Source organism: Nuphar pumila, chromosome 14 (genome assembly GCF_984573655.1).
Source record: "Nuphar pumila chromosome 14, dmNupPumi1.hap1.1, whole genome shotgun sequence".
Taxonomy (NCBI): domain Eukaryota; kingdom Viridiplantae; phylum Streptophyta; class Magnoliopsida; order Nymphaeales; family Nymphaeaceae; genus Nuphar; species Nuphar pumila.
The window spans coordinates 48512573-48539583 of record NC_143262.1 but is presented as its reverse complement, the minus strand read 5'-3'; the positions used below and the strand labels follow the sequence as shown (position 1 = coordinate 48539583).

The window sequence follows — 27011 nt, the reverse complement described above, 5'->3', positions numbered from 1 at the left end:
TCATTATCCTACCTATTATATCTACATCTTTCAGTCCTTAGTGACAACCCATGTCAAATGCTTCACGTCAGGTGACTTGGTTGTCATGAGCTTGTCAAATTTGGCTAAACTGGTTGAGTCCTCTGGAACTTGGGGTTGATACACATTCTTCAGTCAAGGCAATTTTCTGTTCTTACCTTCGACAAACTTCTTGCTATGTCACATGGGTGCGGGTGCGGGGGTGCGGCAAAAAAAAAATATTATATAATTTTTAAGTTTTGTCAGTTATCAGTTAAAAAAAATATGTTGTTTCACAGTCTGAATTAGTTCATACTTACACATGCATGGCTTAATCTTTGAGACAAGCATATGACTACTGGCAAGATTCCAACATTGAAAATATCAGTGCAGGAAGGAGAGCTGTTTCGACTCCCCACCTGAGCCAACACATACCGAACATCCGAAAGCCCACATAGCGGCAAGGGAACCAACAATGAAAGAACGCTGTAGTGTGGCCTGCCAAACCGCATGTCCAAGCCCTCTGGCAAGATGCACAAGGAACCTTGCAGTTGAGCCGTTAGCACCGAGTAGGGACACAATTCCGCTGCGGCAAAGAGAAAGCAAACACAGAGACCCAGAAAAGCACAAGCTGTGCGCACGAAGACCATGACGTTTTAAGAGGGAGATAGGGAAGATAGAGAGGAGAGGAGGAGAGCAGAGGGAGTCAGAGAGGAGAGGAGGAGAGCAGAGGGAGTCGGGGGCATACCTGGAGCGGTCGGCAGCTGAGCGATCGGCGGCAGTGTCGGGGTCGGCAGAGAGCAGAGGGAGTCGGAGAGGAGACAAAGGGAGGATTAGGGCAAAAATTGCCCTAATCCCCTCCGCATCCCATTTTATTGGGCAGATTTTTTTTTTAAATTAAAAAACTGGACCAAAATGACCCTGGGTGCATTGACTGCACCCTGGGTGCGTTGACTGCACCGTGTGCCACATGCGCACCCTCGTCGCGTCGACGCAGGTGCGGCACCTGGTTGGCCGAATCCCTGTGACATAGACTTCTTGTCTTAAGATTCCATTGCCAGCAACTGCAATCAGGTAAAACAGACAAATATGTTAAACATTTGGATTCCATATTTCATTAGGACAGTGGTTCTGAGGATTTGAGGACACTGGTTCTGAAGAGTCAATATGTGTACATTTGGGTTGGGAATAATGTTCATAAAGGGCCCAAATCTTCTAAAAAAAACTCCACTGGCACCCAATCTTACCAATCTCCTAAATGGGCTCTGAAAGTTTAGCTCATCTACCTCATTTTTAAAGATGAAGGCTTAGGTTTAAGAAAATCAATATGCTTACGCTCTTCTCTCAGATGCAGTTTGTATTTTAACATGTTTTTCAAGTTGTTAATGGGGCCACTTGTTGGTCGATTGAAATGGCTTATATGCTTTTAATCGTTTTATTCTCATAAATTTGTAGTCTCAAGACTCTTAACAAAAGAGAAGGAATATCAAATGCTTGTACATGCGTATGCATTGATTATATAATAATGATTATGTATTAAAAGAAATTGCAATTTAAACACCATATCCTACTTTTCAATAAAATGCTATGTCAAGCAGCCATAGTTTACCTGCATCTGTGTCCACGTGAAATATTGCATTACAGTCTTGGCCATTTTTACAGTCCACAAAAGCTGAAAGGTAATCTCATCTGAAAGTGAATTTACAGCATAGTCTATAAGTAAAATTGCACTGAATATAATTTCTTATAGCTTTTGTTTTATGTTCCACTTTTCCATAAAAAGTTTCTGTATTTTGAGGTATACTTCTCTGGTTCACAGGTTAGTCTTCTATTGGGGACCATCACGAGGAAGATTCCATTGCCAAGTTGTGTTTCTTGTTCTTCAGATGCATCTAATATTATAAACAGGCTTCCAGTGGCTGTTTACATGAATCAGTCGTCATTATCTGATGGAATTCTTGATGTGAATCAACTAGAAACCATAGGGGTCCATTTCTTGCAGGTGCTTTTAAAGATGAAGCATAATGGTGCCATTGATAAGACGAGGGCTGGTTTCACAGCTCTTTGTAACAGGCTTCTTTGTTCAAATAATCCAAGGTATTCCTCATTTAAACCTCGCTCTCTTGGTCATAGCTTATTTTTTCATATTTTCTCTGGGTGCTTGGAAAAGTTATTGTAAAATTGATTAGATGTCTTCCTTCTGGCTTTGAGTTTTTATAGTCTAGGCTGGTGTTTTATGCAAAATTGAAGTGTTAATTGCTGATTGAGTTACTCTTCCCCCCAAAAAAGTATGTTTTCTTCTCATCTTTGTACACCTGATTGATGAATCTGTAAGTGTATGCTGTACCAAGGATCATTTTGCAGCAATTCATGAGCTGAAGATTGATAGAGGCTACATCTCATCTCAAGATTTAAGTGTCATCTATTTTGCGGCTGCTTCAAAGAGGAAGAATACAATTTGTTGCACAACATATTATCTCAAATGAGCATACTTGAATTTTGTCATTGATGAGATGATCCTTTGAGGTTTAACCTAATTTAACATGTTGCAATGCATCTATATCACATAGATAAGGTTACAGAGGTGCGACATAGCAGTTTAGAAAAAGTGGGTGTGAGGGTACATATGTGTGTGGATCCATATTGAGAAGCTGGTTAGGATAGGGGACATTTTCCCTTCTCTCTCTCATACACACACACACACACAAAGTTAAAGCAATCGGGTTTGGATTTGGGATCATGGTCAGGTTCAAGCCGATCTGCATCTGGTACCCATACCCATGTTGCCATGGGTACTCTAGGGGTGTGGACACACCAGAGTTGCCAGTCGAGGAAGCGGGAGCGGGAAGCGATACGGGAAGCGGGAAGCGGGAAGCGAGGCACTTTCAAAAATTTAGGAAGCGGGAAGCGTGGGACCACTTAGGAGCGAACCGGGAAGCGTCTCGGAAGCGACATAGGAAGCGTCTCGGAAGCGACATAGGAAGCGAACCGGAAACGACCTAAGAAACTATAAATTTCTAAATTGTAAATTATAAGCTACAAAGTTCTAAACTCTAAGTCTAACCTTAAAATTAACATAATCCACTACTTCACTTCATCATGCAAGATTCAAAATAAAAGTATACAAAAAAATATTATAAGACCATGACAAAAAAGTAACATAAAAGTTTTTAAGTTGGACTACTCCAACTACATCATAAAAAAAAATAATAATTCAAGAGTTCATTAATCTGTCATCTTTCTCTTTCCCTTCAAGTCAGCAATAGATCGCGAACTTTCTGCATCATCACGTGCATCTTGTCCTCCACGACCATGTCTTCTGCTCCTTCCTTCATTTCCTATAATGAATACGTTAAAAAGTTAAAATGTTCAAAAACCATAATTTAAAATATAAAAAACACAATATCAACATACCTTGCCTAGGTCTCCGGCTAAAGAAACGATCAATCCGACCATGAGGAACTGATGGTTGCTCTTGTATATCTGCAGTTCTACTAGCTCTGATGGATTGATTTGTATCCTCTTCAACTTCATTTGTACGTATAATTATTGGAGGTAATGGAGTTCTTGGTTGTGCATCTTTATGTTTGGATTTGGAAATAGTGCTTGATTGTTGTGCACTATCATCCAAATCTCTCCATCGCATATCCTTTAATCTCAACGTATTTTCTTTTACAATAGGAAGTTCTGGATTGATATCCCATTTTCGACTAGGCCCTTCTTTATAGCGATTGTTGCACCTTTTATAACAAGAATATAAAATATGAATGCTAATAAACAATCAATGATAAAAAAAGAGAAAAAAAAATACCAAAACAAAAGTACAACACAGTTTAATTATACCTGTCAATCAATCGAAGATTGAAATGAATATACACTAAGGTATCAGCACGATCTTCATTGAACCTATTTCTTTTAACATTGTGAATATAACTATAGGTGCTCCACACTCTTTCTGCAGAAGATGTGCTAATAGGTTGAGATAAAACCTTAATGGCTAATGCTCTCAACTCCGGTGTATCACCACCATAAAAACGCCACCAATTAAGCACTGACATTGTAGGATTCAGTGCATCTATTCGTGCTGCATTTCGGCTAAATCTTCCACTTCTTGATGCAAAAGCCACAAGTTGTGACCTATAAAGTGTAGATAACTCTTCATTTCCAGAAGATATGACTTCAAGCGCAAGCATTGCACCGTCTAAGATATCATTATCCTTTTCTGCAAAAAAAAATGTTTAGTAACTATAACAAGAGAAATGCAACTGAAATAATAAAATAATTAAATCATTTAACTTTAAACTTTATTAAATAGATAGAATTAAATTTTTACCAGGAGAAACTCGTTTGACCCCTCCTGCTGCTGGGATTTTGAGATACTCTGACTCGTAATATTTTGGAGTAAGCATGTGGGCTAGACTATGGAGAGTCACATTCATTCTATCCCATCTATTTGAGACAATCTTATGAATCTTTTCATATAAATCTGATTGTCCTTTTAGATTGTCTTTGATTTCCCCCAACATGTTGTCCATGCCTTCATACACTTCACCAATTATAGGGCCTTCCTGATCACAAAATTTAATCATCTTATAGATGGGTTTTGTAATCAATAATGCTAAACGTACAGAATCCCAATATTCTTCATCAAGAACAGTTGTTTCTGTTGTAACAACCATTTTTTTCATAATTTCATCCGTGCATGATTGCTTCCAATCGCTCCATCTATCTGAAATTACTGTGAGCCTTAAGCTCTCCCTCACATCAAGCAAGCGTTTCAAAGTAGTATAATGTGAAGCAAACCTTGTTTTTGCAATCTTTATTAATTCTAATTTTTCATTGCTTCTAAAGATTGCTAGTGCTTTTGAATGATTTGTGATATACTTCACAATTTCTTTACTCTGCAAATATGTTTCTCCCAACCAATGAAACTCATGTGCCAAATCCTTGAAGATCAAATTAAGTGTGTGCACAACACAAGGTGACCAAAAAATATACTTGTACGTTTGTTTTAATTCTTCACCTGCTAACTTGCAATTTGCTGCATTGTCTGTAATCACTTGCACTACATTAGAAGGCCCCACAAGTTTAAATCCCGTCTTCAAAAACTCGGCAATGTTTGCAGCTGACTGTTGCACATTAGAAAAATCGCTTGCATATAAGAACATCGAGCCAAAACAGTTTGAGGCAAGTATATTTATCAAGTGTTTGTTCTTGATATTTGTCCAACCGTCTGAGACAATGGAAACTCCAAACTCCTCAAACTTTTCTCGAAATTCATTTAACTCCCTGTGAACACACTCTTTCTCACTGTCAAGCAACGTTGTTCGCGCTTTTTCATATGATGGGGGTTTATATCCGGGCACTTTACTAACTGCAGATATCATCTCTTCCCAATATGGTGATCGAAGCACATTGAAAGGTATGCCATTTGCACACAAAAATCTGATAATTTTGTGATCTACATAATCTCTTTCTACCTTTTTAAAGGTATCACGAATATCAACTGTTTTTCGGCTTCCACTAGATGATGTAGTCATACTAATAGGCTTCTTCGGAGTATCAATTCTTGATCTCCTCAACTCAAATGCACTTGATGAAACCTCCACTCGACGAACTTGCCTCTTAATTTTTTTTGCCAATTCTGCATTTTTTGCAATTTCAGGGCAAAAGGCAATCCCAACACTTTGTCCCTTTGGAGATCCCATGAGATGTGCAAAAGCTCGAGTATATGACCCATGATAAATATTTTTGCAGTGCCTGCACATAAAAACTTGGGTTCCACCTTGCTTTCCTTGCCCACTCTTCTTTTGTTTCAATACATGGCGCCATAGCACTGTTGTTTTATGCATGCTAGGTGGTTCATCATCTTGGTCATCTTCAGAATAGTAGTCATCCAAGTCATATTCTTCTTCATCTTCCTCATCAAAACAATTTTCGTTTCGGTCCTCAAACTGATATGGACAAGCAGAAGACCTCTTCTTGCCCTTCCCAACACCACTAGATGATTCATGCTCCAAATTGTACAAAGAATCGTCATCGTCATCATAATTATCGTGATCATAGCTTGAGATGGTCATTAATGAAGCAAAGAACATGCAAATATATCTGCATCATAAAAGTATCAGAATCAACCTAAAACACTTTAAAAAAGCTATTATTAACAGTAAATAATGGAGAGTGAAGAACACAAATCATTACTCATAATTTACCAATTACTAAAACAAATAAATAAACATCATTTAAGGGGGTGAAAGATCTATGATTCTATAATATACTATGATAAAGCAAACAAAATTAAAAAAAAAAAGTTCTTTCAAAAGTTTGCATTTATGAAAAAATGCCAAAATAAGATAACATAACAACGAAGAAAAACAAAATTCATATTGGTCGACTGTTACTAGCAATAATGATATTTATTTAAAATTTTAAACAACTAGCTGCATCATACTAGTTGCCCCACTCTTCTGATAGAGTAAATGAGCCGAGCCTGGGTGTGCCCACGCTCAGTATATCAAAGAATTCATACTTAATAGGGATGATAAGCTCAATCATGCTTGGTATACATTTTGTATAATATGTTTTTATAATATGAATTCAAGAATTTTCCTATAATATATTTTTTATATATTATAGGATACTTATAAGTATCTCTTTTGTTTTGTTTCTTTTATCATGCTTGGTTCACTTGATCAACATGTAAGTTCAGAATTCACATAAAGCAAAATCACTTCAAGAGATCAAGGAGAGAATAGATTCTAAAAGTCTGCAAGATCAAACACCATAATGAAACCATAAGACAACTTGTGGAGGCAGAACATGTTTTTCATTGACTTTGAAATTGAAAACAATAAATCAATAATCCATATATATCCAACAGTAAAAGAATAATAAAAGTGATCCAGTCAATCTGATCAGGAATCAGGATTCAAGCAATCGTCAAAATGACTTAAAAGTTAAAACCTACAAGAATGATAAAAAAATACTGCATTAACCCTTATTTCTAAAAAAGACGACCAAATAAACTCAGTTAAACAACCACAAAATGTGAAATGTTTCTCAACCAATATACTGTTCATTCATGGGTCTCAAATAAGAATATAAATGATCATCATATGATAACACAAAACAAAAGATAAAGACCATCATGTTATTGCAACGGAAAAATGAAACAAATAGTCTCTAACAATCCCCTGTTCCTTAAATGTACTTTCTAGAGAGAATGAAGGAATCAAACCTCTGCTCACGAGCTGAACCTCACACCACACAAGTCAGACACCAGCCCTATATCACTCGAAAACTCTTCATCAAAGCAAAATATGGGCCTCTCGGTCCAGTTAATTTTTTTTTTTAAAAGCTCAGTATTAGCCAAGCTCCGATTCCATATGAAATAGATTTTTATCCATTTTTGTAGCCCAACCCTGACTGCAGCAAATAGTTTGATTTGTCCATATGAAATAGATTTTTATTAATAATTGTAGCCATTTTTATTTTATCTCAAAAAAAAAAGGAGGATGCTGCCCTTGAACTCCTATCACACCATTTTTTTTTCTTGCTACACCCCTATTTGCGCCCCCGAACCCCTATCAGCAAAGTTTTGTTCATTTCTGGGTTGACCCAGTAAATGCCTGAGTGAAACCGAGTCACTAGGTTGACTCGGCCAGTTTTTAAACCATCATTAGATAGCGTATCATGGAGACAATAAAAAACAACCCACTGCTTCATGCAGAATGAATAAAAAAACCCGCTGCGATAATGAATCAGAAACTAAAAAAACTACAAACAAACCCTTGATCTACAAGAACAAAAACACCCTTGATATACACCCAGAAAAAGAATCTTACACCTAGCAACCCCTGCGATAGATCTACACCGAGAAAGAAAAAACCCTTGATCACTTTCCCCAAAACTACCCTATTGGATCCCACTGGTGTTGCTGACTGGAGGGGAGCTCGCACGACAGAGAGATAGAGAGAGTGACAGAGCGTGAGAGAGGGGGGTAAGAGAAGATAGCGTACCTGAAGGTGAACATCTTCATCTTCGGAAGTCGGTGGAGGCCACCGGAATTTTTTGAGGTCGCTGGAACTCGGAGCTCGCCGAAAACTCGAGAGAGAGAGAGAGAGAGAGAGAGAGAGAGAGAGAGAGAGAGAGAGGAGTCAGAACGCGTGAAAAAACAAAACCCTAAGCCCCTTTCGATTTTATTTTTTCACGGGTTTTATAAAATACCCATTTTAACCTCGGTAAAAAATATATTCATGTGTAAAAAAAAAATTTTTAAGGGCAAATTCGACCTTTCCATAATAGCGTCCCCCTTTAAAGGGGTACGCGTGAAAAGAAGACATTATTATCTTCATTGTATGTCTGACCCGATCCATTTGTATAATGGATCGGGTCCAGATCCAGTTCATGTATTGTAAATTATCATTTTGTAAAAGGGTATTTACGTACCCTAATGTTTACACTTTATGTTAAATAGAATGAGAGGGCAGTCACGATGGACTGAACCCTCCTTTCATCTGGAATTTCTCTCTCCCTCTCTTCTCTTCTCTCACTGTAGATTAGGGTTTCATTCTTTTATGGTATCAGAGCAGGGGGTGGATCTGCGTGAATCTGCGTGAAGAAAGCAAGGCGTGGATTTGCGTGAATCTGCGTGAAGAAAGCACAATGTGCATCTGCGTGAATCTGGGTGTGAATACCCAGCGTGAATACCCAGTGGAGAACGTCTGGTCGTGAATCAGCGTGATTCTGGAAGTTGCATCAGCTATCTGTCTCTCCTCTGCATCAGCGTGGATCTGCATCAGCTATCTGCGTGAATCTGGGTGTGAATACCCAGCGTGAATACCCAGTGAAGAATGTCTGGTCGTGAATCAGCGCGATTTCAGCGTAGATCTGCATCAGCGTGGATCTGCATAGCTATCTGCGTGAATCTGGGTGTGAATACCCAGCGTGAATACCAGCCTTTGTCACCAATCAACGTGAATCAGCGTGAATACCCAGCGTGATTCTGGAACCTTCATCTGTGTGTTTCTGTCAACAAAATCTGTGTCTAATAAAATCAGGTTCCCCCTTTCCTTTGTGAAAATTCGATCATCTCTCTATCCGTGGTTAATTTCTGCTGTTCTCTTGTTGTTTTTCCTACAGTTAATTTCTGCTAATCATTGCCAATCTACCTCTCTTGATCTGTGATTTCCTCCTGCTGTTTTCCTTACTGATTTTCCCTGCATTGAATATGTGTTTTCCTGCTACCTGCTAATCCCTGTCAATCTGTAATTTTCTTTCTTCTACTTTGCATCTTTTGTTGAATCTAAAGAGAACTGTCTGCTAGCAGCCACCTGTCTTTCCTAATCTGAAGAAGTTAGCTGAGTTCTTTGTTTTAACTAAGTGTCAGTTCAATCATATTCATCAAATGGAATTCACTCACAGGCAATCATGCCTGTCCTCAAGTTTTCTTGGTCAACTAGTTTCTGAAAAATTGAATAACTGCAATTTCTTAACCTGGAAAAGACAGATTATTCCGTTTATAAAGAGTCAGGACCTCTCTGGTCACTTGGATGGATCAGTCCCATCGCCTCCAGAATTTCTTTCGCAAGAAAAAGCGGACGATAAAGGAGAACAATCTGTTGTTCTTCACAAGAATCCAGAATATGTTGCTTGGATGAAGAGAGATCAATCGCTAGTGGCATACATCACTTCAACTCTTTCACAGGAGGTCCTTATTGCTCTTCCTGATGATTGTTCGGCAAAGAAACTGTGGGATATGTTAGTTTAAACATATTCACAAATTTCTCAGGCAAGAATCATGTTTCTTAAGCGAGAATTTCAAATGCTGAAGAAAGATTCCATGTCTATTATGGAATACCTGAATAAAATGAAAGGCATCACAGATCAGTTGGCGGTTGTTGGGTGTCTTGTCCGTGAAAAAGATAAAGTACAACAAACCTTGAGTGGATTGGGGCCAGACTATCATGTTATGACGACAACCTTACTATGTCTACCAGAACTTCCAAAGTTTGAAGATCTTCGTGCAAAATTATTGCAATATGAGATGAATCTGAATGGTTCCTCTGAAACCTCCCATGGGAATTCCGGGACACAAGATGTGCTGGCTATGGGAATGAGTTATGGTCGAGGTAGAGGAAGTTCCTTTCGAGGAAAAGGAGGCCAAGGGAGAAATAACTATGGAGGTCGTGGCATTCTTTCAACACCCAATGTCCAGGGACAACGACCCATTCCCACCTGTTTCCTATGCAACAAGAAAGGGCACATTAAAGCGAATTGTTGGTTTAATCCCCAAAACAAAGGGAAAGCTCCACAAGCAGAGGCTAAAAGGGATGGAGAAGTAAAAGAGTTACTCTTGGCAGCTTTGGCAGGATTAAATATGAAGCAAAATGACAAAGGAATTTGGTATGTCGACTCCGGAGCAGCTACTCATGTTACAGGTGATGTAGGTAAGCTCTTGACTCTTACACCTTATGTTGGAAAGAATAGCATAGTCACAGGAGATGGATCCCATCATGCCATCTCACACACTGGAAATGCCATTATACACATGTCAAAATCCTCTCTTAAACTTCCAAGTGTCATCCATGCTCCTAATATTCAAAAGAACATTGTTTCTGTCTCAAAACTTGTTGATGATGCTAATGCTTCAGTCGAATTTACTCCCTCTTCTGTTTATGTCAAGGATCTTCGCACGAGAAGGATATTCGCTGAAGGACAACGATGGGGCAACATGTACATCTTCCAAGAAGATCCTTCCTTCATTCATTCCAACTATTCATCCTTGAAGCCTCACCAACGTCAAGTCTTTGATTCTGATTTTATATTTAATGTTTCTGAAAGTAATAAGCCAAGACTTTGGCATAGTCGTCTTGGCCATTGTGGCCGTCATTTCATTGAAAAACTTGTCATGAATAATCTTATTCCTAAGTCCAGTCTGAGTTCAGAAGTCGTTGATACAAAATGTTCTAGCTGTCATCTATGTAAGAGTCATGTTTTACCTTTTGCTTCCATTAATAAAAGAGCTTCAAGGCCATTTGAGGTCATTTGTTCAGATGTCTGGGGTCCTGCTCCAATTACTTCTTTTTCTGGCAGTAAATACTATCTTATTTTCATTGATAGTTACTCACGTTACACTTGGATATTCTTTATGAAGCACAAATCAGAAGTTTTTGGATTGTTCCATAAATTTCACTCTTTTGTTCAAAATCATCTCTATCAACATTCTTAATTTCCAGTGTGATGGAGGAGGTGAATTCTCCTCGAGTGATTTTGTTAATTTTCTTCAACATAATGGGATAAAGAGAATAGTGTCTTGCCCTCATACACCTCAACAAAATGGGATTGCTGAGAGGAAGCATCGACATATTGTTGAGACTGCGATGAGCATGATGCACGGGAGCAATCTCCCATTATCATTATGGACTGAGGCTTTCCACTCCACAGTTCATGTGATAAATCGCTTGCCCATGAATATCTTAGAGAATAAGTCACCATACTTCTCGCTTTTTGGCATACAACCTGATTATCATGAATTACGTGTGTTTGGGTCTGTTTGTTATGTGCACATTGATAGCTCTCTCAGGCACAAGTTCCAAGATAAGGCTTTGAAATGCAGGTTTATAGGATATGCAGAAGATTACAAAGGGTACATGTGCTATGATCCCCTGAGTAAGCGTGTCAAAATATCAAGGAATGTTATTTTCGATGAAATGAACTTTGCCGATCAGGATACTAATTCAACTATGGTAGATACTGATAACTCAAGCTCCAACATTGAGGTATACTACCCATGGTTAAATTCAGAACTCTTCTCCAACGGTACAGTAGACTGTCCAGAAAATTGCAGTCAAAATGAGCCACATGAGGATTCAACCAATGAGACTCAAACGAAGGAAACTGTCACATATGACTTGGAGCCAACAAGGTATAAGGGAATTGTGTACACTCGGCGAGAGAAAGAGCCCTCATTCATTCCTTGTACGAACACGGATCCATCTGGAGATATCAGAAGATCTTCACGGATTCGACATCCGCTTGACAGGTGGGTAAGTTATAAAAATTTTTCAATGGATTTTCAGTTATTCTTGACATCCATAAGTAAAGAGGATGAGCCTCTTATGTTCTATCAAGCTGCGAGCTCTAGAAGATGGGTAGAAGCAATGAATGAAGAAATGGAGGCCTTACATGAATGTGGTACATGGGAGATTGTGCCTAGACCACTGAACAGAAATGTCGTTGGGTCAAAATGGGTGTACAAGATAAAATATAAACCAGATGGGAGCATCGAAAGGTACAAGGCTCGACTTGTAGCCAAGGGATTCACACAAGAGGAAGGCCAAGACTTTGATGAAACTTTTAGTCCTGTTGTTAAGATGGGGACTATTCGTATTGTGTTGAGTCTAGCCATTAAACATGGATGGACATTGAGTCAGCTGGATGTAAAAAATGCTTTTCTGCACGGGGATTTAAAAGAAGAGGTCTACATGGAACAACCCACTGGGTATGCAGAACGAGACGCCAAAAAATATGTATGCAAATTAAAGAGAGCACTCTATGGTTTGAAACAAGCTTCTCGTTCCTGGTTCGACAGTTTTTCTCTAGAAATACAACGGCATGGCTTTACTAGGTCTCTTCTGGATTACTCATTATTCATTCACAATGAACAAGGAGTTACTACTCTTCTGTTGATATATGTAGATGATATCATCATCACAGGGAATTGTAAAAGCCACATTGAGCAGGTGAAGAAGTTATTAAATCAGAGATTTAAGATGAAAGATTTGGGAGAGCTGCGATATTTTCTTGGGGTAGAAGTTGATAACAAGAATGATACACTTACCCTTACTCAACACAAATATACACTGGACATTCTCGGCAGAGCAGGCATGACAGATTGTAAGCCGTTAACAACTCCAAGTGTCATTCATCAGAAATTGAGTTCGCAAGAAGGGGATATATATGGAGATCCCACTAAGTATCACAGTTTAGTTGGCATGTTGCAATACCTGACTTTTACTAGACCTAACATAGTATATTCGGTTAATCAGGTATCCCAGTTTATGCATGAACCTCGTGTGTCACATATGGAGGCAGTCAAACGTATACTTCGCTACCTAAAGGGTACAGTGGGTGATGGGCTGGTATACAAAGGCAAGGAAGAATTAGATCCAGGTGGGAGCCATGAGATTATTACTTATGCTGATGCTGATTGGGCGGGGGATCCAGACGAACGACGATCAGTATCCGGTTATTGCAGCTTCATTGGGCCAAACTTGGTATCCTGGAGCAGTAGAAAACAAAAGGCGGTTGCTAGATCGAGCACTGAGGCCGAATACAGATCGATGGCCATTGCCACGGCCGAGAGTACATGGATAAGACATCTTCTGACTGAAATGGGAGAGCCGATTGCTCGATCACTGTTGCTGTGTGACAATCAAAGTGCCATCAACTTGTCATTCAATCCCATTCACCATAGTGGAGCAAAGCACATTGAAATAGATCAACATTTTATTAGGAAAAAGGTTGAAGACAAAGAGATTGAGCCCATGTATGTGTCAACAAAAGAACAAGTTGCTGATATCCTCACTAAAGGGTTAACAAAGGATAGATTTTGGTTTTTGAAGAACAAGTTGTTCATGGTCCAACACCATGCACAACTTGAGGGAGGCTGAAAAGAAGACATTATTATCTTCATTGTATGTCTGACCCGATCCATTTGTATAATGGATCGGGTCCAGATCTAGTTCATGTATTGTAAATTATCATTTTGTAAAAGGGTATTTACGTACCCTAATGTTTACACTTTATGTTAAATAGAATGAGAGGGAAGTCACGATGGACTGAACCCTTCTTTCATCTGAAATTTCTCTCTCCCTCTCTTCTCTTCTCTCACTGTAGATTAGGGTTTCATTCTTTTAACGCGTACCCCTTTAAAGAGGTACGCGTCTCCCTTTAAAGAGGTATGCGTCTCCCTTTAAAGGGGTACGCGTACCCCTTTAAAGAGGTACGCGTACCCCTTTAAAGAGGTACACGCTTCCCTTTAAAGGGGGACGCGCTTCCTCAATTGAACCTGCGCTTCCCCTCACGTTTCGAAAGCGCTGCGTTTCGCGCTTCCGAAGCGTGTCCCGGGGAAGCGCGCTTCCCCTATTCTATAGGCGTTTCTGGGAACTCTGGGACACACCCATGTTAATTTGCAATGAATAAAAGGAAATTGTTGTCATAAAATTCTGTTAGGAAGTACCATCAGATACATCACATCTGCCACTGAAGGGGAAAAAGATTGAGTATAAAAGGAACAAATAGAAAACAAACTTTTACAATTTCTGGCAGTCAGCATGAGGTCCAAGCCTAGCACTTGTGTGAAAATGCTACTTGACGTGATTAATGTTTGGAGCCAAGTATGGGATCTTGTTGCCAATTTTTTTTGCATGTTCCGCTGGATGAAGTTACCATACTGTCCACTATATTGTCCACTACCACCATGGACTTTCATAACACTATATTGTCCACTACCACCATGATGGAACCTTACCCATCCACCTTGGGTAGGGTCATGATGAAATCCATGGAGACACTCTCCATGGATGGGCCCACACGAAAGCTCCTATCGCAAAGCGTTTAGCCTTTGGGTTTACTTCAAAGCCGCCCCCTACCCCATGGGACATAAGAGGAACAACCACGAACCTGTGTCTTTGACATGAAAATTCGATAGCAATCCCTGGAATGATAGGAATTCTCTATTGAGAATCTGCTGCTTTGACTTAGCAGTTTGCTTTGTGCCATTCGTTCTATGTTTACGAGGGGAAGGTGCGGACCCACATAGAGAAGACACTATTGACTGTTGCCACAACGCCTGATGCGTTGGATCCGTTTGAGCCGCCTACGACACTCAAGTAGGCGAGCGAGTTAGCGAAGACGTGACGGCTAATAGATAAGAGAGCGTTGGTGCTATGCCTTTATTCTACTATGCTACGCGTCTTTTGATTTGTTGTTCGGTCGCTTCGCTCCCTAAATTAGTTAGCTTTTTCTTTGTTGCTCAGTCGCTTCGCTGTCTTATAGTTGCGTGGATGCAAGCTCTCTCTTCTAGAGCCCTTCTCAACTGGGTTGACTATACAAACCTATAAACTTAAATGAGCAGCTCCTTTGGGCATGATGAATATGAGTGCCTTCCTTTTTAAAGCTAAATGTGGACATTCAAAAGAAATTGAATTTATCGATAACTCTGGTTATGAAAGAAGTGAGCGAAAAAGAGGTATCAGTAACAATCACTTTTATTATGGGACAATTAAACCTATTATCCGCCCCTGCATCTAGCATTGAGTAGACCCCATACACTAAATGTCCTAGTTCTATCGTATCTTTTGCTTCAAAACAATCACAAATCCCTTTTTGATCATAGATCTACTCATGGGAATTTCATTCCCACCCTTAGCATTGAATACATATTCCTGAATAATCTAATTTTTCAATTATTCAACCATTTTATTTTACCAATAGTAAGACTATTGATACACAAGCTAAATATAAGAATAAATAAGAAGAAATTTGCCCCCCTATATATTTAATCCCTTCTCCGAGAACCAGCGCTTCGGTTGCTAGGCGACACTTCTTTGGTTGGAGCTCTGCTCTTCCCCTCTAAAGCCCTTCGTGCCTGAGCAACCTCTTCGAGACCGCCTTACCCCGACTAGGGTTGGTAGTGCGTCTTCGGGACCCAACCAATCTTTAGAAACAAAGAGAAGCTCGACAAAGGTTTTCACTCCGCTTAGCCCTACCCCCTTTTAAGGGTATTTTAGTGATCATCAACCTCTTATCTCCAGTGTACCTTTGATCCGTTGAGCGAGAGCCCTTGCACATGGGATGCCGGGAGAAGCATCAACCTTGAATCCTGTCGGAATGAATAGGAAGGGGTGTGACGGGGTGCCATGCACTGGAGGTCAGAATCACACTTACGAATGTCGGGATCTCGCCCCCATTGGCTACAGATAGCTAGTCATATCCGCTTGCTCCACGCGGTTCAAAATCCCAATCCAATCTACATCAAAGTGAAAGAAAAAGAAGGGTGGAGGAGGCGGTCATAGAAAAGGAGACTTCTCCATCTTAAAGCAACTTTAGACACCCAACCCAGGTTGACAGAGTAAGGATGGTTGGATCAAATGGGTTCGAGCAACAATAAATCAAAGGCGTCACCCCCATCTTCGACGGGGATCAGGGATATGCCCATTTTTCGGGCTTCAAATCGCATTGGTCATTTACTCTTTCGACGGAGAACTAGAAGCTCTTTAGATCTACCCAGTGTTATTAAAAACGAGCCTCAACGCGCAAAAAGCGCGCCTTGCCTCAAGGCGAGGGGCTTTATGCCTTGAGGCACATGTACAAAGGGCAACAACCTCGAGGCGTGCACCTCATACGCCTTGGGGCGCACACCTCGAGGCGAGGCATGCCTCAAACCGAGGCATACACACCTTGAATTTTTTAGTCAAATGAGGGTCAAAGCCCTCATTTGACAAAAAATTAGGATTTTTTTTACGCAATTTTGACTAAGCTGCTAGTAAAAAGGGCATTTACTATCCTGTTCAAGCCCGCTGACCGTAAGTACGTCTGGCAAAGCCAACACGGCTAGGTCTCTGATCCTAGGGGTGGTTTCTATGTGTAAATATAAAAAAAAAGGCATGATAAATGCAGAGGCAGTGCCATGTAGGGGTGTTAATGGGTTGGTGTTACAAAAACTACGCGCAAGAAACAACTGAAGGAAACAAAACACAGCAAGAACACATAGATTTACGTGGAAAAACCTCCCCTCAAATTCGAGAGGGAGTAAAAAACCACGGTCGCCCAGAGGAAAAAACTTTATTGTTCTTTCTCGACAGATACAAGAGAGAAAGAAAAGAAAGAATTTATACAAGGCAAGGGCGACAACCCTAAACCTGAACAAATCAGGTCTGATCCATAAGACACCGGGTCTCAAACATAAGCCCAAGAAAAAAAATTTCTTCTTGGGTGCGCTGCCCCCGCCAGGGGTGCACCCCCCCCCCCCCCCGCGCAGGGGGGGGGGGACCCCCTTACTGCAAGGGCAAAAACTCTGAATCAGGCTTCACAACTCATCAGTTGGACCTATGTTAAAATGAGTGGGTCTAAACCTGAACCCGACTAAGTAATGTAGGTATCAAATCATGATTCAGGTTTAACTGAATTTTTATAAGAAAAACTATACCCAGATCCGATAAAAATTACATAAACTAGACCCAGTCCATACCTGGCAAAATAATATCTTTAATTATTTTACATTGAAAATTTGAGAATCTTAACCGAAACTCCGGTCGGACCTGGTTTGGTATAAAATTTTATAAACCATACCCAACCCATATGATAATCGGACCTCATGGGTCCAACCTGAATAATTAATCAGAATCCCTTCTTTGCAACCAAACCCTGGCCCTATAAGATCCAATATGTGTCAGAATCGGGTCATACCCAATCCATTGACACCCTTAGTAGCAGGTTCACCAATTTGCAGTCTAATAGACACTCAAAGCAACCACGTTAATGAAGTCATTGAGATTAGTTGCTTCGTTTCACAGAAAATTAATATCATCGTGTCAACTTGTTCAATGTATTCAATTTCGTAGGAGCAATAATCTCTTCTAGAATGTGACGTTAAACCCTTTTAGTGGCAAAATCAAGTCATGCAATTACATGCAGTCACAACCCTATATATATATGGAAATGAAAACATGCATTTTCTAATATATATATATATATATATATATATATATATATATTAACATTTGGTTGTTAATGCTAAAATGCATTTTCTAATTATGACACGATACTGTTAATGCTAATATGCATTTCATTGTTAATGTTTATTTTTTATTTAATGAATGTTCATGTTTTATTTCTTAGATACTTACATAGATCAAGTTGTTGCATTAATGTTATTTTTACATGTTAGTCTCATATTTTTTCAGTATTTATTTGAGATTTTTTATTTCTTGTTGGTTGTTGCTTCATCAATAAAGGATTTTTTATTTATTTATAATTTTAGATATTTTTTATAGTTTTTTTAAGTTAAAAAAAAACTTTGAGGCTTACGCTTTACGCCTCGAGGCTTACGCTTTACGCCTCGAGGCTTACGCTTTACGCCTCGAGGCTTACGCCTCACCTCAGATTTTGGTGGAGCGCCTCGCTACGCCTCAATGCTTTTCACAACACTGGATCTACCCAATATGGACCGAGCACGGATGTCCCCCCGCCAACTGCCTATCTCTCTCCCTCGCATGAGAGATTGATTGATGGACTTAAGCTAAACTTATAAGATTGAACCTAAACCCAAGCCTATAGATTGAATTAGGAGAGCAGAGGTTTAATCCAAGACCTGGAAAACAAGCTATATCGAAGCCCAATGTTGAGGTCGCCGAAATAGCTTGAACATTCGAGCGCGACATGCGACCCTTTAGCCAACATATTGGAAGGAGGCCGGACAGGAAGCTTCAAGATTCCATCCGATTTAGGGCAACGAGGGACACCTTCCTCCAACAAAAGGATAGATAGCCTGCCATCCGATCGTCGACCCCTGCAGAGGAAAAACTTGATCCCAACGAATATAAGATGATCAACACCGTGGTTGGGTTTGGTTGGAAACTATACGCATATTGGCAATCTTCTTTTGCCTGGCATGGGGAAAACGACTTACATATGGGACGTATCAAGCAATGACTTGGCTTGGTTCCGTCTGGGTGCTTTGGGAGCGAACTCAGGCCAAGATCATCTTGTTCTTCCGATCTATATGACCTCCGGGCCGTACTAACTACACCTCTTCCGTAGAGGGTTCTTTTAACTAGTAGTTTCCTTTCTCTTCACTTGAGTACTTCTATGTGCTGCTTCCCGTAACTCCTGCAGAGGGAAGCCCAATGAATGTCAGATGCAAAGCCTCACACCTCATTAAGATCATGTTGGCATCCTCGATTCGTGGGAAAGTTTATCCGGTTTCTCCCTCTTTACTGGGTACGCTGGATGCAGGAACAAGTCTCATCGAGGTAAGGTCGGTTCATGGCTTGCTTTCATCTGGTTCCTATAAAACCTATCACTAAAATACTCCTAGAAAGTGGTAAGGCTAAGCGGAGCCAATGTCTCCCCCATCTGCTTCCAAAATGAAGAAATTATTTCTTGAGAGAAATTCAATCCAAACTCTTAATAATCTAAATGAAAGAATTAACAAGACGGAGGAAATAAAATGCACGAGAAAGAGCATAACATTTCTTAGTCTGCAATTATTCCTCGTAGAGAAAGGACCTGCAGTTTACATAGTGCTTAAGACTGCCAGATCCTACAAAAGGGCATTAGAAAAAATACCTTGTACTGTCCCAAATTCTGATCTGTAGATTGCTAATAAGCTTGATGAAGATTGTTTGGTCGTTGCAATAGGTCATGCTGTAAGATTTTACCATTAGCCATAACCAAGCTAAGCTTTATTCCCTTGAAGAGGGAGTCAAATGTGGCTAGGCTTTTTATCCCTTGAAGAGGGAGTAAAATGCATGGAACATTTGTTTGGAAGGGGTTACACTATGAGCTCTAATGCAGCTAAGTAACAAATTAAGACTGCTAAGGGACCATCTTTGCCCCTGTCCATGCATACTTGTCAGAATATGATTCACTCCTTTTTCTTCGGCTGGAATTTTAGGAGGATTTGAGATCTGAGTGTTCTCTAAAAGGTGATCCATAGCTCCCATGTTCTGCAGCACCTTGTTGGATTCATCCCTAGTATGTTAGAGGGGAGGGTTATCTATTTGTGAAGGTTCACATACTTAAGGACCTACAGGAAACTGTATACATGAGTTTTATATTGATCTTAGTGCCATATATTTACCTGATCATATTTTGAGATGGTACTGAAAGTATCTGGACTACTGATGCAACTGCATCAAAAGTTTGAGATGACATGCTGGGGACATGCATGTCAAGGTTCTTGATTTGGAATTGGCACATCATATTGATGCCTTGGATAAGGCATACGATTACCTGATTTAGAATGATAGAACACTGAAGAGTTTTGAAACACCTGATAAGCTTAATATTAAGTTCTAAAATGCATATTGCGAGCCAGTATTTGACTTCCACTTCATCAAGGTTTTGTTATTGATTTTTGGCTGAATTGGTCATCTGGTTTGTCATAGTTATTGATGTTTCATTTATCTTTTTCCAGACTTTGCAGGATGATAGAATATTGGATGAAACAACTGATGGAAAGAACTATAGCCAAGGGGCAAACTGTGGATGATTTGTTAAGGAGGAGTGCTGGGATTCCTGCTGCCTTTATTGCTCTTTTCCTTGCAGAGCCAGATGGAATACCAAAGAAGCTTCTTCCTCAAGCACTCAGGTGGTTAATTGATGTGGCTAAAACTTCACTTGCTGATGTAGGTGAAGATCGTGGCCTAAGTGGCAACCTGAAGAATGTATTTTGCATGGCAAACCAAGTTTCCTCTCCACTTGGAGGGTTGGAGGGTTGTGAGCCAATCTCTAAGGTCCGAGATGAGGGTGTGATCCCCACTGTTCATGCATTCAATGTCCTTAGAGCTGCATTCAATGATACAAAACTTGCAACTGATACATCAGGCTTCTATGCTGAGGCTTTGATTGTTGCCATATGTGCATTTTCTTCATCATATTGGGAGGTTCGAAATAGTGCTTGTCTTGCATACACTGCCTTGGTTCGTCGGATGATTGGATTTCTTAATGTGCATAAACGTGAATCAGCAAGGCGTGCACTATCCGGACTGGAGTTTTTCCACAGGTATGCCTCTTGTGCAGCATGTTTCTTTTTTGATTTTTTATTAAGAAAATACCATTGCTGGCCATTAGGTACCTTATCCATAAATTATGAGGGCAATTGCTGCTGAGAAGTTTAACCATTACTCTTCTTTCACAATACTGGGAATTTTTAAATGTCTAGCACTTCATGTTCCCAAAACTCAAATTCCTGTCATTCAGATCAATTTCAGCAGCTATTGTAGCTATTTGTGATGCTATTTGCCACCCGGATTGATGAAAGTGGTCTCATGTTGATGGGGAGTATTGCAAAATTAACAGCAGATCAAATTCAGAGATATGAGCTTCTTAAGTTGTTGGAAGCATGCTTCCAAGTCTGTTAATACCCTTTGGCATTATTCTATTTCATATTTGTGACAATGTTTGAAACTTGCATATGATGGTTTGATTTTTAAACAGGATGGGTCCATCAGAAGTTGGTTACACATTTTTCTGAAAAATACCTTATTCACTCTTTAATCTGGGTCTAAGTTTTAGTTTTTAAATTATTCTGTTAAGTGTTCTCGTCTTTATACCTAATGACTAATGCAGAACTGAAGCCATTGTCTGCTTAAACTTTGAGGGTTTTTACTTTTTCATGGAATTGTTCAAACCCATGTGTTGGTTTAGAAGTTATCGCCCACATACACATACACATACACATACACATACACATACACATACACATACACATACACATACACATACACATACACATAGGGGCATTTTTCTCTCTCTCTCTCTCAAAAAAAAAGAAAAAGAAAAAAACATCACTACAGAAAAATTTATATTGGCCTGACTTGGTATACTTAAGTGTATAGGTGAGCCTATGCACTCTTAATGGTTTTTACCAATGGTCATGCAGGAGACTGGTGGGATTGGCACCATCATCCCAGCATTGCTTTAGCTAGAAACTGGTGATATCATGATTTTTTATGTGAATACCATTTATTAGCAGCAAAGTGGTCAATTTTAGAGCCGCAAAAAACATATCCTCTTGACCTGCATCTTTCTGGTGTTCTATGAGTTCAAAACTGGTGGGGAGGCGCCACCTTTCATGATCGGTGCCACCCTGTACTTTTGTTTGACAGGTGCTTCTGAAAATGAGGATGCTGTAACTGCTTGTTTTAGCATGAGTTTATTTGGATATTTTTGTCAGTGAAGTGTTGACCAGTAGTATTGCATGCCAGACTCGTTTCATGTGATGTGTACCTCAATTTATTTCTTTTGATTTTTTGTGTAAGCTGACTCTAACTTGTTCTTGAAGGTATCCCACTTTGCATCCGTTTATATGCGACAAACTGAAGGCTGCCACTGATTGGATTGGGGATGTCAACCGACAGCGTCCAGGACATGACATGGCAGCAGTTGTGCATCCAAGCTTGTGCCCTGTGCTGATCCTCTTATCCAGGCTGAAGCCCTCTGTTGTCGGATCTGATAACAGTGATGCATTAGATCCGTTCATCTTTATGCCATTTGTTAGACAATGTGCAACTCAGAATAATCAGCGCATACGTATTCTTGCATCAAAAGCTTTAATTGGTTTAGTATCTAACGAGAGATTGCTTGCTGTACTCCTGTATGTTGCAAGTGGGCTGCCTTGTGTAAGAAGTTTGTCATCAATGTCACAATGCACCTGTTCAGCCATTGTCAGCTTTGGTATGATCAAGGGGTTTGAGGTTGAAAAGCTGCATGTTTCTTCTTCCAATGCAATTCATGGAATACTTTTGCAACTCTGTTCACTTATTGACGTTAATTGTAGGAATTTGACTGACGATGGCAAAAAGGATCAGATTCTGGGCGAGTTATTTCCAGTACTCGTCAATTGCTCATGGATAGGCAGCGTCAAATCATGCTCATGCCCCATCCTTACGGCATCTTATTTGCAACTTTTAGCTCACATGCTTGATATTGCAAGAGATTGCAGTATGAGCAGTCATACTTTTATCATCCAGAAGCTTCTGATGGAGTTAACTTCTCGGTGTTTGGAAGCAGGTGGGCAGTGCCATCCATGTTTAACATTTTTTGATCCCACAGTATCAGAATTGCATCGAAATGCAACTGGTTTTTATTTTGACTCTGTACTTGGAAGTTCAGGACTCCTAGGTGATGGTTTATCCTTAGAAATGAACAGCATAACCTTGGATTCTTCATCAGGAATTTTGCAAAGGAAAAGGTCTGATGCCTTTCATGTTAGGTTTGAAACTTGCATTTCAGATGCATCACATGAAGTTAGGCTTGCAGCCTTCAAAGGACTTCTACGCTTCTTGAGATCAATAGAATCCAGGGTTGCCTATGTCCATTACGGGGAACAGATGGATGGCATTTTTAATTGGTTGAATATCAATCTTCATCCCACGTTAATGCAGCTATTAGATGTTGAAGAGAATCCGAAGTGCATTTGCTACATACTTAGGATAATTTTCTGCTGGAACTATATGCAGTTTCAGAAGTCAGGTGAGTTGTATTGCCAAGAAGCCATTGGTATTGGCAAGATGGACTTGCAATCTTTGTCACAGTTCTGGGCAAAATTAATTTCCATTATGGAAACTGCACGACATATTAAGACACAGGAAACATTAATATGCTGCATGGGAGTGTGTGTGAAGAAATGGACAATGCTATTCAGGAACTTGATGTCATTTAATGGAGAGGGACCCATTGATCCTTCTGCCGTTGGTAAATATGAAAGCTGGTCTGCAAGCTATGATAACATTCACTATTTTATCATCCAAGTGAGGCAATGTAGTTCATCATCTGAGCCTGTAAACATGAGACGGGCAGCAGCCGATGCCTTGGTAGCTTCTGGGCTTCTTGAAGAAGCTGTCTGGATTGGTTTGGTCATCTCCAACAACCAAATGCTTGCAGAAGAAATATGTCAATATGTCGATCATGATAATAGAACTTTGTCAAAGCAGTCAAATGCATATTATCTCTATGCCATTGATATCCTGGATTCATGGTTCACATGCGTCACATTACTTGAGGACGAGGATGTTGGCCTCAGGCAGAAACTTGCAGTAGCAGTCCAAAGGTGTGTCCAGACCAAGGGATCTTTAAGAGATAACAAGGCTGAGGCTGTTCCTATACAAGTTGAAAAAGTGATCGGATTGAGTTTCGAGTTTCTGTCCTCAGTATTTGGTCAATGGCTTGCTTATATTGACTACTTGTCAAAATGGGCAGCTGTTGGCTCAGAAAACTACTCTCTAGGCAAAGGAAACCTCATTCGTCGTGTCTTTGACAAGGAGATTGACAATCACCACGAAGAGAAGCTTCTGATATGCCAGATTTGCTTTCATCACTTGGAAAGACTCCTGATTCACAAGTCTTTTGCTGTTGGCGCATGTCACAAAACTAAAAAAGGACAAAAAAATGCAGATTCCTACGTAGGATTTGAGAATTTCTTGCACAAGCGAAGGATGGAACTTCTTAGTCAGACATCCTCTTTCATAAACAATCTCATTGAAACCGAGAGCGGAACTAACTGGATTGGTAGCATAGGTAACCACAAGGATACGTTTATACCACTGTATTCAAGTTTACTTGCCCTTTATGCCTTCTCACATGTGAAAGAGAAGGGCCATTCAGACAGAGAAGCTGACCAGCAACCATCTCTGATATCCGGTATTGTGGAACTAGGACAGATTATTACACCATTGTTAAGGAATCCGTTGATAGCTAACATGTATCTTTTACTGCTTCAATCATATGAAAAAATGTTTGGCATTGCCTTGGGCTCACTAGAACATAGAGACCAAGTCAAACACTTGGGCTGGGAAGGATTTGATCCTTACTTTTTGTTGAGATGATATGCATGAATTGTTTTTTTTGAGTCAAAGTTGAATTAGAATGATTTTTTTACTCTGTAAGATGTGATGTTGCTTATGGGGGATAATCTGCGTGAGTGCTCGAACATTCTGCAGGCCTAGTTAAGTGACTTGATCCGAGTTGTTTATGGTTCTTGTTAGGAAAAATTTTCAGGGGCTGTCCTTGGTTTTGGGTCTTAGTTACTGTGTTTCAACTGAGTTGCATTTTGGAGTTTATTTGGCTTGCTCTGATTCATTCCAAAAGGTCCACATGATACAGTTAGCTGCTTGATTTTTATAGCTGTCCGAACAATGTTGCACTTCATCTCTCCAGGTATCACAAAACCAAGGAGAGATTAAAACAGCAGCTCATATCGCACTAAAACTTAATGACAGACAAGCAAAGAAAAGAACTCATTTGTTAATAGCCACCAAAGCAAGCCAACTGTGCACATGCAAACTTGGAGATCAAGGTGTATCCATGGAAAAGTGGAGTTTATTACTAATCTGCTCACCATCCTCTTTTCTGATTATATGTATATGGATATACGAGAGGGTGGTGTATGTTCTCCCCCAATGATTCACTGAATCTCACGTCTGTGTTCGGGGGGCTGAATGAGCGCCACGTATTTATGCACATGGGGCTCGTATTCCTTTGTATGTTGACATAACTTTGCATCGGAGGCTGATGCTGTTGCAAAGACTTAAGTACCCTTTCTTGCTATTCTTGCTCTGAAATGATGGTTCAAGGAAATGACAAAAATATCCTCCATTCAAAAGTTGGGAAATTACGGTTCGAGAAAAGGACAAAAAAGTCTTCCATCCAGAAAGTTTGATGTTAACTATTTAAAGTGGAAACGTTCCCTATTCATTAAGCTCTTGCGCCATCTGTTGTAACAGTAGCTCTCATTGTCAATGCAAACTTTGCCTTCGTCTTCAATTGAGGTTTTCGCCTTGTTTTTTATCTTGTTTTACAACACATTGTCGCCTTCTCGTGCCTACCTTGTGTTACAAAACATTCCCGTGTCTTCTCTTCATTTTTGTTGTCGTTAGGCATTATGAAAGAAAGCAATGATGCACAAACATTCCAACCAGTGCCATTAAGGCAGCGTGAATTGCTTTCCATCTCATCATGCTATCGATGAAGAACGCATATCATCTTGTGTGCCATTAAGGCATTGTTTTGTTATTGCAGGTAGATCTTATTCTTACGATGGTTGGAAACTTATCGATATTTGTAAGACGCTGAGACCTGTTGACAAGAATGCTTGTTTACAAATGCTAGGAAGGGCCTCTACCCCCATCAGGTATCCTACATTCACTCGTTATATGCATTGTATCTCAAACCACTGTATTAGTAACATACTACCGATTTGTGAGATATTGTTTTGTTAGTTAATATCGATTTGTTTGCTATTATGCTCAATTTCTTCCGTATCGATTTGTAATTTATTATGATATTTATCGACCTTTTAGATATTATGGTTTTGTATTATCGATTTGTAAGTTATTATGTTGAACTACCGTATCAATTTTTAATATATTATTCGATATGTATATCGATTTGTAAGATATTTATATGTTTTGTAATATGTATTTCTAAGATATTTGTACACAAACTTTGAAAACATGTGCGTGCAGAAACACATCGTTACACGCATGCGACGACGGTTTTCGCATTCAAATCGCTGCTCTGTCAGCGATTTCTATTGAACTCGTTTCACAGCCTTGTGGATATAATGAGAGCGTTATCGTCAACACACATGTATGACATGTCGTGTCTTTTATTGGCATGGTAAGTGACAACTCGATGCTCAGTATAAGCAAATATCAAACCACACTTGCTTTTATACTGTCATTTATTAAATCGTTTCTTTGACTTTCTTAACCTTATCAGTATCCGTTGTTATATGCATCCTGATTTAATCATGGTAAATGTATGCGCTTGCTAATGTAAATTGATATATTGCTTACAAAACATTCTCGTGTCTTCTCTTCTTTTTCGTTGTCGTTAGGCATTATGGAAGAAAACAATGACGCACAAACATTCCGACCAGTGCCATTAAAGCGTTGTGAGGAGCTTTCCATCTCATCATTCGATCGATGAAGAACGCATGTCGTCTTGTGTGCCATTAAGGCATTGTTTTGTTATTACAAATAGATCTTGTCCTTACGATGGTTGAAAACTTATCGACATATGTAAGACGCTGGGACATGTTGACAAGAATGTTTGTTTACAAATGCTAGGAAGGGCCTCTACCCCATCAGGTATCCTACATTCACTCAGTAAATGCATTGTATCTCAAACCGCTGTATTAGTAACATACTATCGATTTGTGAGATATTGTTTTGTTAGTTAATATTGATTTGCTTGCTATTTTGCTGACAACACAAATTGATATA

The 27011-nt window shown here is 39.7% G+C and overlaps 2 protein-coding genes across 3 annotated transcripts in view; one reads left to right on the top strand and one right to left on the bottom strand.

Annotated features, from left to right (window-relative positions):
* LOC149816805 (thyroid adenoma-associated-like protein) overlaps positions 1-24671 on the top strand; it is a 38134-nt gene extending 13463 nt beyond the window's left edge. The window contains exons 2-5 of one of the 2 annotated variants that reach the window (XM_089987546.1): positions 1817-2094; positions 20201-20788; positions 22070-22481; positions 22565-22591. In XM_089987546.1, the coding sequence (XP_089843672.1) occupies positions 1817-2094; positions 20201-20788; positions 22070-22481; positions 22565-22576 (1290 nt within the window). In that variant the 3' untranslated portion in view covers positions 22577-22591. Of the gene's footprint in view, positions 1-1816; positions 2095-20200; positions 20789-22069 lie in introns of both variants that reach the window. The other variant, XM_089987545.1, reaches the window with a different exon arrangement.
* Positions 2881-7454, bottom strand: LOC149816806 (uncharacterized). The gene is made up of 2 exons (XM_089987547.1): positions 3412-7454; positions 2881-3335 (listed from the first exon to the last, which is right to left on the bottom strand). Exon 1 carries the CDS (start codon positions 6093-6095, stop codon positions 4305-4307), a length of 1791 nt encoding a protein of 596 aa, XP_089843673.1. The 5' UTR covers positions 6096-7454; the 3' UTR covers positions 2881-3335; positions 3412-4304.
* Positions 24672-27011: the final 2340 nt, after the last annotated feature.